A 12424-nucleotide genomic window follows, 5' to 3' on the forward strand; every position below is an offset into this window, starting at 1 on the left:
ATAAGTTTACAAGTGATTTATTAATGAAAGCACCGCGGGTGCTGATGCCTCGGTGGAGGCGCCAAAGCTTTATGGTAATGAAGCTACAGTAGTATAGTTAAATAATAGCGGATAATTTCAGGGGGGGGAGGGGGCAAAATATTTGTGGTTAAGCAATATTTAGTCACTTCATGGATAATACTTTTGTGTTTGCTGTTTGCACTGCAGGTAAAGGTAGGCAAGGTCGCTTCATAAAATATTTGTGGTCAGAGGTTAAACCACGAAAACCATGAATATTTTGCGCCATGAAAATTGCCTGCTATACAGTACACACATGTACAGTTCATTACATGCAGGGAAGAGCAAAAAAAGAGTGGAAATCATGTTGAAAAGGATGCCGAAAGTTCAAAGTCCATAATTATTAATGAAAACCTAAAATTAATGGAAACAGTGACTTTGTAGCTCTTTTCTCATTCTTGCAGCTACCAATAGCTATAGCGTTTTAGTGCAGACCTAACTACTAAGTAGAATAGGCAACATATTTTGCTACGCAAGAGTGGGAATAGTTTCCAACAGCCTTCAAAGTAGCCATAACTCGAGAACGCAGCTTTATTTTGCATTGTAATCCAAGAAATCGTGACTAGAGAAGCCTCAGAGGAGGTACGACATAGGTTGACCTTTTTGCTAATGAGTTACTCCCGTATTGCATTCCTGCAGCATAACAGGATATAACATCCTATAAGAGGTGTGGCCTCGCGTCATAATTTATCATCAAGTTTCACAGAGGAATTGTGAGTGTACGGAGAAAGAAGAGAATATACGGAAGCACAACACCAAAACTTGTTTTCCTAGCTAGCTAAAAGACTACAAACGATCATAGTACTCCACAGTAGTTATAAATAATGCCTAGCTATATCCTGTGACATAAGAAAATGAATAGCATACTCATAGTTGAAGAAATGAGCTATGAACTTACAGTGTAAGAGTTTGTTGCACTTTCTATGGCTCCTGTCTTAATGTAACACTTATAGTAGATACTAAGATTGATAAAATGCCTCTTGGAGAGACTCCAGAAGAGATAAACACAAAGAAAAGTAAAATAGCGCTGACGGTGCATAAAATACCTGCTGAGTCAACACAAATATCATGTGGGCATGACATCCTGTCATGCTGCAGGAATGCAATATGGGAGTAACTCATTAGCAAAAGGTCAACCTATGTCGTACCTCCTCTGGAGAACCCTGTATTAAGGTATATACATGTATGTTCGCAGTACATGCTTAGTCAGCAAAAAACGATAAAGTATATACCCGTTATACGGTATGTGATCAACTAGGTAAGTACCGAGTGATCAGAGGTCTCTCCAAAAATTGCATGCATCTTATAGGGCAGCCAAACCTCGACAAGTCATAACACTCTATGAGTGTACCAGTTTTACTACCGCATTAAACATTACCACTATAATTATAGTCACTGCCATTAGTCACGCTACTCACCTGCTGTGTCCTTGCTTTCCTGCACTGAGGAGTCATCATTCTTGATGTACTTGTCCTCAATCTCATCAGCAATGTCAGGACGGTCAACAATTGGTAACCTCAGGGCTTTAGCCAGCTCAGACCAGGTGGGGTTGGGTGAGGACTGGAGCCATTTTCCAAGCATTGCAGTGAAGCGATCTTCTGAGGTATGGTGGTCCTTATCAATAGCCTGTATAGAGTGAACATTAACGTTAACATGTTATACGGTTGGAAGTTAAAAAAAAATTAATGAAGGAAATCTTTAAATATGCGACGCTTGGACATTTCATCTTTATACTTTAGCACCATTATTATTGTTTTGTATAGTCATTCTAGCTGGAAAATTACACGGTCACCTTATTTACAATTTACACGGTACAGAGAGTCTTACAACACCGGTATCTGAAGATTCTTAATAATTAGGTAATGATCGACCATAACCGGTGTTGTAAAACTCTCTGTACTGTGTAAATTGTAAATAAAGTGACTAATTGTTGATGAAACCATAGAGAGTGCTAGGAAACTGCATGCCCTTCAATCACCTGTAGTGTTCTGTGTGGTAGACCCAACGCAAGCCCCAGGTCGAACCAATTAACACGAACGTCCCACAAGACAGCTCTCGCTTCTCCTAGTGTGAGGGACCCTGCATAGAAACACATGACAAGCAATGACATCCACATTTATACAGTAGGTAAACGATCGAACCATGACACAATAGAATGTGCATTACATGTATATAATGAAAGCACCGCGGGTGCTGGTGCCTCGGTGGAGGTGTCAAAGCTACATAACATAAAGCTACTAGCTATTAGTAATAGTTTTATACTGACACACATTATAATTATGAACAATTTTGCAATTTTGCTGCATGCATTAATTGTAAGGCAGAATCCAGAATCACAGAGAAACTCAAAGAGTGGGTAATGATCGACCATAATTGTTATTAAAAAGGATAGATGCCAAAAAGTCCAAGTTTAAAATGGCTGCATTAGCAGAGCCTTGCTAGCTCTGGCTGAGTTCTCACTCTTGCAGCTACCAATAGCTAGCGTTCTAGTGCAGGGTAAGAGTGAAAATAGCTGCAAACTGCACTTAGCTGTTTCATGCAGCCATTAATTTTATGGACTTCGAACTTTTGGTATCGATCAACGATCATGGTCAGTCATTTCCCATTTTTTGCTTCATGTTTGGTGCCACCACCGAGGCATCAGCACCCGCGGTGCTTTCTAGTGTTGTAAAATTCCTATAGCCTGACGCATCGCCGACTAGGCTTAGCTACAGAATGATGTCACTTCTGAGTATCCAGCCTCAAGGTTTGAGATTGGATACCGCAGCGGGCTTAAATCACACCATGGAATTAAGGTATAATCCACCAATCGATGCATCATGTAGTGTAGAACTTACTATTAAGAGGTTGAACTCCACCCTGTTGCGGCTGCTCTCTTTCTGCAGAAAACAATGCATGATTAATAAAACTTTACACATAATAACGTATATCGTATAGCGGGGAAGTTTTGTTTGGTGTAAACTTTTGTATAAACTGCCCAATTTCGTATTTTAAGTATTCGTACAGCTCAGGATAGTGACGTTGAACGTATCGCGGTAGAATAATTAATTTTCGTATGATGCTCTATCAGTGGTGTGCCTAACGAGGGGCTTTGGAGGCTTGAGCACCCCCTGGCCTTCCTGACAACCATGAGAGTAATCTAGCTATCAGTAATGGTCTAGCTAACTGAGCAGTTGTCTTGAATTCTCTTATGCAAATGAAAGTACAGTAGAATCTCGCTAATCCGGACCCCTTTAGTCCGAAACCTCGCAAATCCGGACAAAATGGAAAACTGAAAAGAGGAGGGGCTGTCAGTAGAATAGACTTCTGCGCATGCGCAATCTAGCTTATGAGTGTACCAGTTTTACTACCGCATTAAACATTACCACTATAATTATAGTCACTGCCATTAGTCACGCTACTCACCTGCTGTGTCCTTGCTTTCCTGCACTGAGAAGACATCATTCTTGATGTACTTGTCCTCAATCTCACCAGCAATGTCAGGACGGTTAATGAGTGTTGACCTCAGGGCTTCAACTAGCTTAAACCAGGTGGGGTTGAATGAGGACTGGAGCCATTCTCTAAGCATTGCAGTGAGGCGATCTTCCCTGGTACGGTTGTCCCCCGGAATAGCCTGTATAGAGTGAAATTCATGTTAATTAAGTAACAATAATTTTTCGTTGGTAGTTCAAAAAAATTAATTTAGGCAATCCTCTAATTATGTGACGCTCAGACATATTTCATCTTTATACTTTAGCATCATTATTATTGTTTTTGCGTACATAATTATAGTCATAGTCAAGCTGGAAATTAGTCACGATCACCTTATATACGATTTACGCGGTACAGAGATTATAAAAACACTGGTATCTGAATATTCTAACACATGTATTATGTTTATACCGGTATCAGAGTTTATATCGTGTAAAATGCATGGTGACCGTGACTAATTGTTCATGAAACCATAGAGAGTGCTAGGAAACTGCATGCCCTTCAATCACCTCTATTGTTCTGTGTGGTAGACCCAACGCAAGCCCCAGGTCGAACCAATTAACACGAACGTCCCACAAGACAGCTCTCACCTCTCCTAGTGTGAGGGACCCTGGAAACACATGACAAGCAATGACATCCACACAACATTAATTGATTGAGATTGAACTATGACACAATACAATATGTATTAATATCACCGTACCCTCGCAAAAATACGCCCACTCTTTTCTGCAAGAAGTTTAGGCTTATTAGGGGACTGGGGGTTTAATCTCGACCTGCGAGTTTTCATTCAAATATACGCCCACCCACGGCCTCAAATCGAGGTTTACACTTTGCTCTATGACAATTCTTTATTAATTTATTGTATTTACACAGTATGAACATTTCATTGACAACAACAATGTTATAAACTAATGCACGAGTATATGATTAAAGCATGAGAAGAGAATGAACATGAAGAAGTGGACTCTGACTCTATTCATTACTTGTGTCGATTCAGATGTAGCAGAAACTTCCCGAAGGATGGTAGGTCATACTCCTACAGAGCAGCTATCAGGTACTCTGTTTCAGAAAACCAAGGCAAGGTAGCCTGCAAAATTGGCCTGTGTGATAACTTTCTTGGACTTTGTGTTTTCCTTTCTCTGCATATTTAATAGGACTACTTGTTCCCTGCATATACATCTTCAAGGGCAAACAGATCCATACAGAGTTATGTGTCTGATCTTGGTCCAGCAAGCTAGTATAGTCTAATACCGTATAGTGTGTAATTTTCGTGAGGCAAAATATTCGTGGTTTTCGTAGTTTAACCTCTGACCACGAATATTTTACCCACGAATGAAGCGACCTTGCCTACCTTTACCTGCAGTGCAAGCTCTAACCACGAAAATATTACCCACGAAATGTCTCAATATTGCTGAACCACAAATATTTTATACCCCAAAAATTACCCGCTATACGGTAGTAAGCTATCTAAAACTTCCTTTCTTCAATAGTGAACATGTGGCATTTAGCTACTGCGCATGCTCAACTCTTCATTCTGGGTGGGCTTATAATCGAGTGAAAACACCCTCGTGCAAGAACTTCGAAGCAAAAGAGGGGATGGGCGTTTATTCAAGATGGGCTTATTTTCGCGAGGGTACGGTACATGTATATAATTATGTCTGCTCTGAAGAAAGTTACTGATAAAGTGAAACATTGCTTATTATAAGTGCAGACAACTCCACACTACAACATAGTACATACGTAATATTGGTCATACTCAAAGTAATAGCCAGGGTGTCATACAGGAGGGAACCCCCCCCTCTGGTATTGAAATAACAGTTGACCTTTTTTTAGCAAACATTTTCTGGTTACTTATCAAAAGCATGCCCCCTCTACTTCAAATCCCTCTACTTCAAATCCTGTATGACACCCTGATAGCGCTTATCTTACTTGCACAGTGTATACAGTACCATCATATATCTCCTTGGGATCGTACTCCACTGTCACACTGACTGTATACTGGAGGGGGGTAATACACAAGTGTCTGAGATCATGTGACTACAACAGAATTGCATTATCATGTACGTATGATCAGCGAAATTGAATGATTGCGTAGTGTTTGACTATTACAACAGAATGCTTGTCATAATGTTCACAGGTAGATTTGTCTGCGAATTCACTGTTTAGCTCATTATTTTTATTCTGCTAAATTCTGCTCAAGTTATAGGTGTTATTCATAGCGTTTCTAATTTCCGAGTACACATTTTTGCGATTTTACTCTCATTCGCAGAAATCGCAGAAATTAAACTAATACCCGCATCAAATATGTCACCTTAAGCAGTATATTAATTTTGATGATGGAACACCTACTCAGGAGTATCAGAGCGTGCTATTATCGGCACGGCCAGCTCCAAATTGTATACCAACACCATTATGCATGCACTGTGAGACAAAATGAATGAGTCACCTCCTCCAGTGACTCTCCCTCCTTGTTCTTTAAAGAGAGTGGTGGGGATTGGTATCTGCCATTTATGAGAAGACCAAGAGAGATATCCAATGTACCAACAAACCTGTAGACACATAAAAATTGTGGTCAAATGTAAACTGGATAATTAATACGACTAATACATGTATACGTACTAGTTACCAAGCAATATCAAACATTCTCATTTCGTATTTAATCTCACTCCTTTCTCCAGCTCCATATTAATCGGTGGTACAAGTCAAGCTTGAGTGATTGGGTACCGCTGGTCTGCAAGGGTTCCTTCAGTGGAAACACTAACTCCTGTATTTAAAGAGAAGAGTGACAATATCAAATGCAGTACTTAATCCTTTTGGCTACAGTAAACCTAAACATGTACACACATTATAGTCACACGTAGTACTACGCTATTAAATCCATTACATCAGTTTTGAGGTTATAAGCTATAGACAATATTCATACATAATTCACACAACTGCTCACATCATCCCAGTTCATAATACAGGCAGCAGGGATAAGTATTGGTATCACTCTCCTTTCGGTCGTCTGTCTCTCCTCCCCTATATGGAAACACAAGTCAATGCAAGCATTAGCAGGCCATTTTAATTATTCAACTAAAATGTCGGCCTGGGAAGAGGCAATTTCATCTTAATCTCAGAGATTTGTAATTGTCACGCCGTAAATAGCTCCCCATAAATCGACTATATGCGGCAGCAATAAATAGCTCCCCCAATACAGGAAACAGCCCACCCACCCTTACTAACCGGCCATGGCAGCTTGAGTCAGTGGAGGAGGGACTGCCTATAGCAGGGAATTCTGCCATAGATAGTTCGAGGGACTCATTTATGGGGACCTTCAGTATATTAATAATATGGCATGGCAGGAACACTAGATTCATCATTGCTAGATTTAGATCTATACCTCGACCTATAGATGTAGATACCTTCAAAGGAAACAACCACACAGAAATGGCTAAAGATTCTGTCCCGACCAATGCCTGCACTTATTTCTTTTACTCTCAAGGCATGCATCTCCTGTAGATTTTTTTTGTCATGTATGTAGGTCCACCACTGACCACTGCGGAAGTAGGGCTGTGGGCTAGGTTGGGCGTAGCTCTTATACTAACATTGTATGGCCTCTTGGGAGTGTCCTTCTTAGGTCTAGTGTCCTTCTGCTTGCCATCATTGCCAGTGTTGCATATTGCACCATGTACCACTGCTCTAAGGCTGGGTATGAGTGAGTTCACATAGCCTGAGCAAATAGCCATTGCTGCAACTTGTAAGTGTCTCATCGTATGTGATCAACTAGCAAGAGCTGAGTCTACATCATGCTTTAGGTTCATGCTTCCAATCATCGCTATTAAATGTAAAAACAGGATGTTGTTGTTATAGACATAATTATTAATTTGCTAAGAAATACATAAATTCGTATTCAGGAATCGTGGTTACATGGGTGACCTTCAACCAGACCTCACAAGTGCAGTATGGTATCCATAGCGACAAGACGGACCTGTCCAAGACTGTGACGGGAGATAACACAAAGTTTATAGTGGGAGACGTGACTCACTTCATTCACAGGACCACTCTCAGCAATCTGGTTCCACTAGCAAAGTACGGTGAGTGTTGCACTATTGTTCATTTGGTCCCTCCAAAGACATCACCTCTAGTGATGTACCAATCATTCTATTATGACAAAGACCACTCAACAACGTTCCTACATGAAATATGCTTTCAACACTCTGTTATAAGTTAGACCTCCCTTAATTATTATCACACACTAATAATTTATAACTGTCCTTATAATTATCACGTTGTCAAAGTACATACTTTTATGTGTCTATAGCAACTCACTGTACCCACTGCGCTCTTTACCACAGGTGTACAATGGCTCCACGTACAGTATTAACTGAGCCCCCTACAGACTACACATGTGGCTCCCCTGCCAACTGGAGTCAGGTGCTCACTCTGAGAACCCTGGGAGACCAAACCTCGTCCCCTAAGCTGGCTGACATTCTATGGTAACTTTGGACTGGAGAATGCTCGCTCTCTCCCCTGGCTCATTGACAATGTTGCTAAGGAACGGTTTGATGCTGTACTGCATGCAGGGGACATGGTATTCAATGTGAGGATTTCTGAGAAGCTAAAATTGATGGTGGAATGTTTAATGGAACTAAATTACTGCCTACCTCAGATTGCATTCACTATTGACCTTTCTATAATTACTACAGAAATTCAATGGCCACAGACATTCAGTTTCACTATAGCATGTACTTTTCTTAAGTGACATGTTCTTAATTAGCTAGTACTAGCAGATTGATTGTCTACATGTGAGAGTTGGTCATGAGCCAACGGTGCACAAGTTTGGACTGGTTCTACAAATAAATATGCTGTGTTCTAAGCCTGAGCTTGTGTGTGTGTGTGTGTGTTCCAAGCCTGAGCGTGTGTGTGCTTGATTCTACTTGTGAATCGTGTCTCTTCTTTCTCTGCAGGAGTAGCCATTGAGTTGTGGGGTCATGAGCACATCTACGAACGGTACTGGCCTCTCTACGACTTCACGGTGAGCTCCCTCTGACCTGCCAGTGCTAGTAGCTTCATACAACATTATAACATGTGCACTTGAGCACCAAAACAGTGCACACACTAATACAGTACGTAATAGCGCAGTACCTCCCCCACTCACACGAGGACACTAGTAATTGGCATAAGTTATAATTGGCCTGGCATGCAAAGTTGAGCTCTATAATTGTACAATAGACTGTTGACTAGCTGACTCAGGTTAGGCACAAGTAAAAACGTTTGGCCCTGCTGGTAATAATGTTATTATTGCTGTCAAATGTTATATTCTCCCACTCAGGGTTGCCGTAAGAGACACTCTGGGTTCCAAAAGCGAGGGCTACGGCTACAGTAGGATGACAGTGTCATGCACAGTGGAGCAGATCAGTGCCGATCAGGTGAGTGGGTGGGTGGAGCTAACATGTACTGAGGGTACGTAGCTGCATCAGGTGATAATGTCAATGAGCGTTTCAGTCAGACACTGAGTTAGTGGATACAGGGGACAATAATTAACATCATGTACTAGCCGTTGTAGCGTTGTAGCATTATAGAACCTGCATGTACCAATGTGCATTCCTATCACTATAATCAGCTCTGCACCTTTAGAGTTAGTGCACTGTACAATGTGGAGCAGCATTTATTGTATGTGCTACTGACACACACTAGCCTGGCTGGCAGCAACGTAGACTGATACAACTGGCCTATAATAAGTATGTGTATTTTGCCTAAACACAGCTTTAAACGTTTCCTTTCTCATTTCTACAGCCTGCTAGGATGGCACTGTTATTGACATGTACAATTCAAGTCCCTGGCCATCATCAAACACTATACCATGGACCCTACAATTGTTGACTGTCTACATGCACTGAATTCTTTAATCGTGAAAATAATTATGATTTGTGTCAAGAAATTAACAGTAAACAAATTATTCGTTCTCTGTTGATCAAACTTAAAAAAGTTGTCTTCGATCTTACAACAATTTACATAAAATGATTAAGTATATGATGATGACACTGATGTATATATCTCACATCTATATACAAGTCACTAGCTATAGATGCAACAGCCACCGTTGTGTGGGAGGCTGGTCCCCTAATACTTCTCCAAAAACTCTTTTTATCTATGGTTTCACTATACAACTGCACACACACCCACCTACATATAATTATCATGCAATGCATGCTGTCAATATATTGATGTGGTTCGTAAAAAATTCTTTGGATATATATAGCTACATGTAAAAAGGATACAAAAACGTGAGCTAAATAACAACACTTTTTATGCTGCTAAACTAATTTAGTTAGGGGTGTTTATTCTCTATCTTATAAATTAGGTCTTCCCTCTCCATACTGGGGGCTCTCAAAGCCTCCACCATGACCGACCAGCTCGGAGATCCCTTCCTGAACCACGCTTCCAGCATTGCAACAAAACACTTCTCCGTGTTATTGTAGTTAGTCTCTCTGATGCTCTGCATAAAGAACGAGGTATAGAAGATTAGGGTTGATACTAATAGAGAGTGATTAGCTAATTAATGATACTGCATGTAGGTTACAGAACACCCCCCCCCCCCCCCGATATCACAGTCGATAACAACATTAATACAGTGGAACGATCGTTGTGAGACACTCGTATACTCTGCACATTAAAAACAAATCAAGTAAATAAATGAGATAACGCAGTTAGTAGCTCATGCAGTATAGATACATACAGTGCATCCAGCTTAGAGATTACCCACTATAACAATTTGCTGTTGTTCTATTAATCACCACAAACCCACCATCTTATGTTTCCATGGAAACATTTTTGAGTATATTGTAGCTTGGTCATTCACCTACACATTGGTATCAACACCATTTCTTACCAATCGAAAGATATTTACATTTAAGTACAGCTACTCACAAATTTGTGGTAATCTACTCTCTAAGCTGTATGCACTGTAGCATGCATGAAGTCTCCCCATTGTACTATACTGATATACACACTTTATGAGTGAAATTTCCCCTGCAAATGGACGACTTTGCGCTCATGCAATAATAGATCTACATATAAGCCAATTTGAACAACACTTACATCAATAGTTCCATTATCTACACCCAAGTTAGAGGCCAGGAAATCCCACTTTGCACGAGCATCCCAAGTAGCAATTTTGACAGCATAGAAAGTTATGTCACCACCTGTAGCTGTGGGCTCACCTGGACAAAGGGAGAACGTGGTTTGGTAATGAAAAACTAGTAGCAAAATGTAACAGCCAGAACATGTAAGGAATACATGTATGTATCTTGTATAGTTGAGGTGAAATAGGCACATTAAATTGTATATAATTTATACCGTACATCTAGAATCATGACAGCAATACTATATACTTACTGATACTTCTCAAGCAGTGGTGCACTTTGAAGCAGAGCTGCTTGTTCTTGGATACTTCACAAGTGTAGAACCCATCGCAATGATCCCTCGTCACTTTGTCCACAGTGAGCACTGATTTATCTGCCACCATCTTGCTATTTTTGGTCCACTCGAAGGAGAGGCTTGTGACACCAGGGTTAGTAAAGGGGAGGGCATCAAGAACAGCTTCCTCATTCAACTCAACTTCCTGGGAAACGATTCACAACACATTGAACATGTATATCACCCACTTGACATAAAAGGCATTCTTTTCATGTCTCTGTACATTTGCTAATACATAATACTAAGGGCTGAAGAGAAGAGGTATACTCCCTTGATAATACTACACACATGCACACACACACACACATGCACACAGTCAGCTTTACCATATCCCTCGTGCGGCTTCGTTACATAATACTAAGCTAAAAATGATGTTTGTATCGTAATTGTATTATACCTTTGCAAACCAACATTCCTGATGTGGTAGTAGAAAAATACGATCATCCCCACACTGAAAGAAAGAACTGTGACCCTCCATCAACTTGCACAAACTCGTTCCTTCAGCGTTTTGATGCTTTAGGCACTGACAATCGAATGCAATAATCGGCTCGATTTTCTTGCTAATTCCACTCATCATATACAGGACGGTAGTCAGCACATAGGAACAGAGATCATGCATGTTGCAACCATATTTTCTAGTGATTCGAATCTCGTAACAGTCGGCGTGGGCTACCAGCGTGATGTGGTGTTTGGTACTATTGACATTGAAAGAAACCAGATTTCTCTTGACACGAGATTCTCGCAGATTCCATTTCAGCCCCAAAATTCCTTTTTGTCCCTCGGAAACCAACTTGCTGATCATGGCACAGAAGACACCAATGGGCACATAGCCAGACTCGAAGGTGATCTTGATTGGAGAGGGTGTGTCGGAGTCGATGGTTGGAGCATTTGAAAGCTCTTCGTTTGAGGCACACTCGAGGATAGCTGGCATGAAGTAAACTGGTTGGGGACCTTTACCAACTATGGGTGCAAGGAGACTGACATGCTCAAGCAACTTCACAAGCTTGTCGACTGGGATCAATTCACCTTCTTTCACTTTTGTCTCGTTTGACTTGGAACAGCAGAGTTTAATCGTAGCAATCGAGAAATGCCCGAATTCTTGCCACTTCTTGATCTCGTCAGCGGTGAAACGAGACCTCTTATCACGTGAGTGTAGAGATAGAAGAGATTCGACAATCAGGAGACTGGTGCTGTTGAAGACAACATTGGGGCTGCAGATGACACGGTTTTTGAAGTAAGACTCCTTGTCCTTGATGTCAGGGTAATAGAGAAGGGCCCCCACACACTGGTGCAAATACCAAATGGTGAACTTCACCTCCTCTTCATCCATCTGTAAGGCTTTGCCAATCTGAATGCACTCTTCCATCGTCGCAATTTCAAACTCTTTTCTCAGAATGACACCAAAGAGGAGCTGTACAGGGCGAATCTGGAG

At 40.9% G+C, this 12424-nt stretch overlaps 4 protein-coding genes across 7 annotated transcripts in view; 2 read left to right on the forward strand and 2 right to left on the reverse strand.

Annotated features, from left to right (window-relative positions):
* The window catches only part of LOC135335606 (uncharacterized), a 29585-nt gene extending 20108 nt beyond the window's left edge, over positions 1–9477 (forward strand). For both annotated transcript variants that reach the window (XM_064531157.1, XM_064531162.1), the window contains exon 9: positions 9310–9477. In XM_064531157.1, coding sequence (XP_064387227.1) covers positions 9310–9396 — 87 coding nt within the window. In that variant the 3' untranslated portion in view covers positions 9397–9477. The remainder of the gene's footprint in view (positions 1–9309) is intronic.
* LOC135335600 (uncharacterized) overlaps positions 1–12424 on the reverse strand; it is a 47182-nt gene that overhangs the window by 16970 nt on the left and 17788 nt on the right. The gene's annotated exons all lie outside the window — the stretch shown is intronic.
* LOC135335599 (uncharacterized) overlaps positions 1–12424 on the reverse strand; it is a 106798-nt gene that overhangs the window by 4369 nt on the left and 90005 nt on the right. The window contains exons 23-25 of the mRNA XM_064531137.1: positions 2895–2936; positions 2036–2136; positions 1476–1683 (exon numbers count right to left, since the gene is read on the reverse strand). Coding sequence (XP_064387207.1) covers positions 1476–1683; positions 2036–2136; positions 2895–2936 — 351 coding nt within the window. The remainder of the gene's footprint in view (positions 1–1475; positions 1684–2035; positions 2137–2894; positions 2937–12424) is intronic.
* Positions 7145–12424, forward strand: part of LOC135335609 (uncharacterized) — a 51759-nt gene continuing 46479 nt past the window's right edge. The window contains exons 1-5 of one of the 2 annotated variants that reach the window (XM_064531166.1): positions 7145–7228; positions 7428–7602; positions 7869–8328; positions 8481–8548; positions 8846–8942. In XM_064531166.1, coding sequence (XP_064387236.1) covers positions 7225–7228; positions 7428–7602; positions 7869–8013 — 324 coding nt within the window. In that variant the 5' untranslated portion in view covers positions 7145–7224 and the 3' untranslated portion in view covers positions 8014–8328; positions 8481–8548; positions 8846–8942. The remainder of the gene's footprint in view (positions 7229–7427; positions 7603–7868; positions 8329–8480; positions 8549–8845; positions 8943–12424) is intronic. The other variant, XM_064531165.1, reaches the window with a different exon arrangement.

This window comes from Halichondria panicea, chromosome 4, assembly GCF_963675165.1.
Source record: "Halichondria panicea chromosome 4, odHalPani1.1, whole genome shotgun sequence".
NCBI lineage: Eukaryota > Metazoa > Porifera > Demospongiae > Suberitida > Halichondriidae > Halichondria > Halichondria panicea.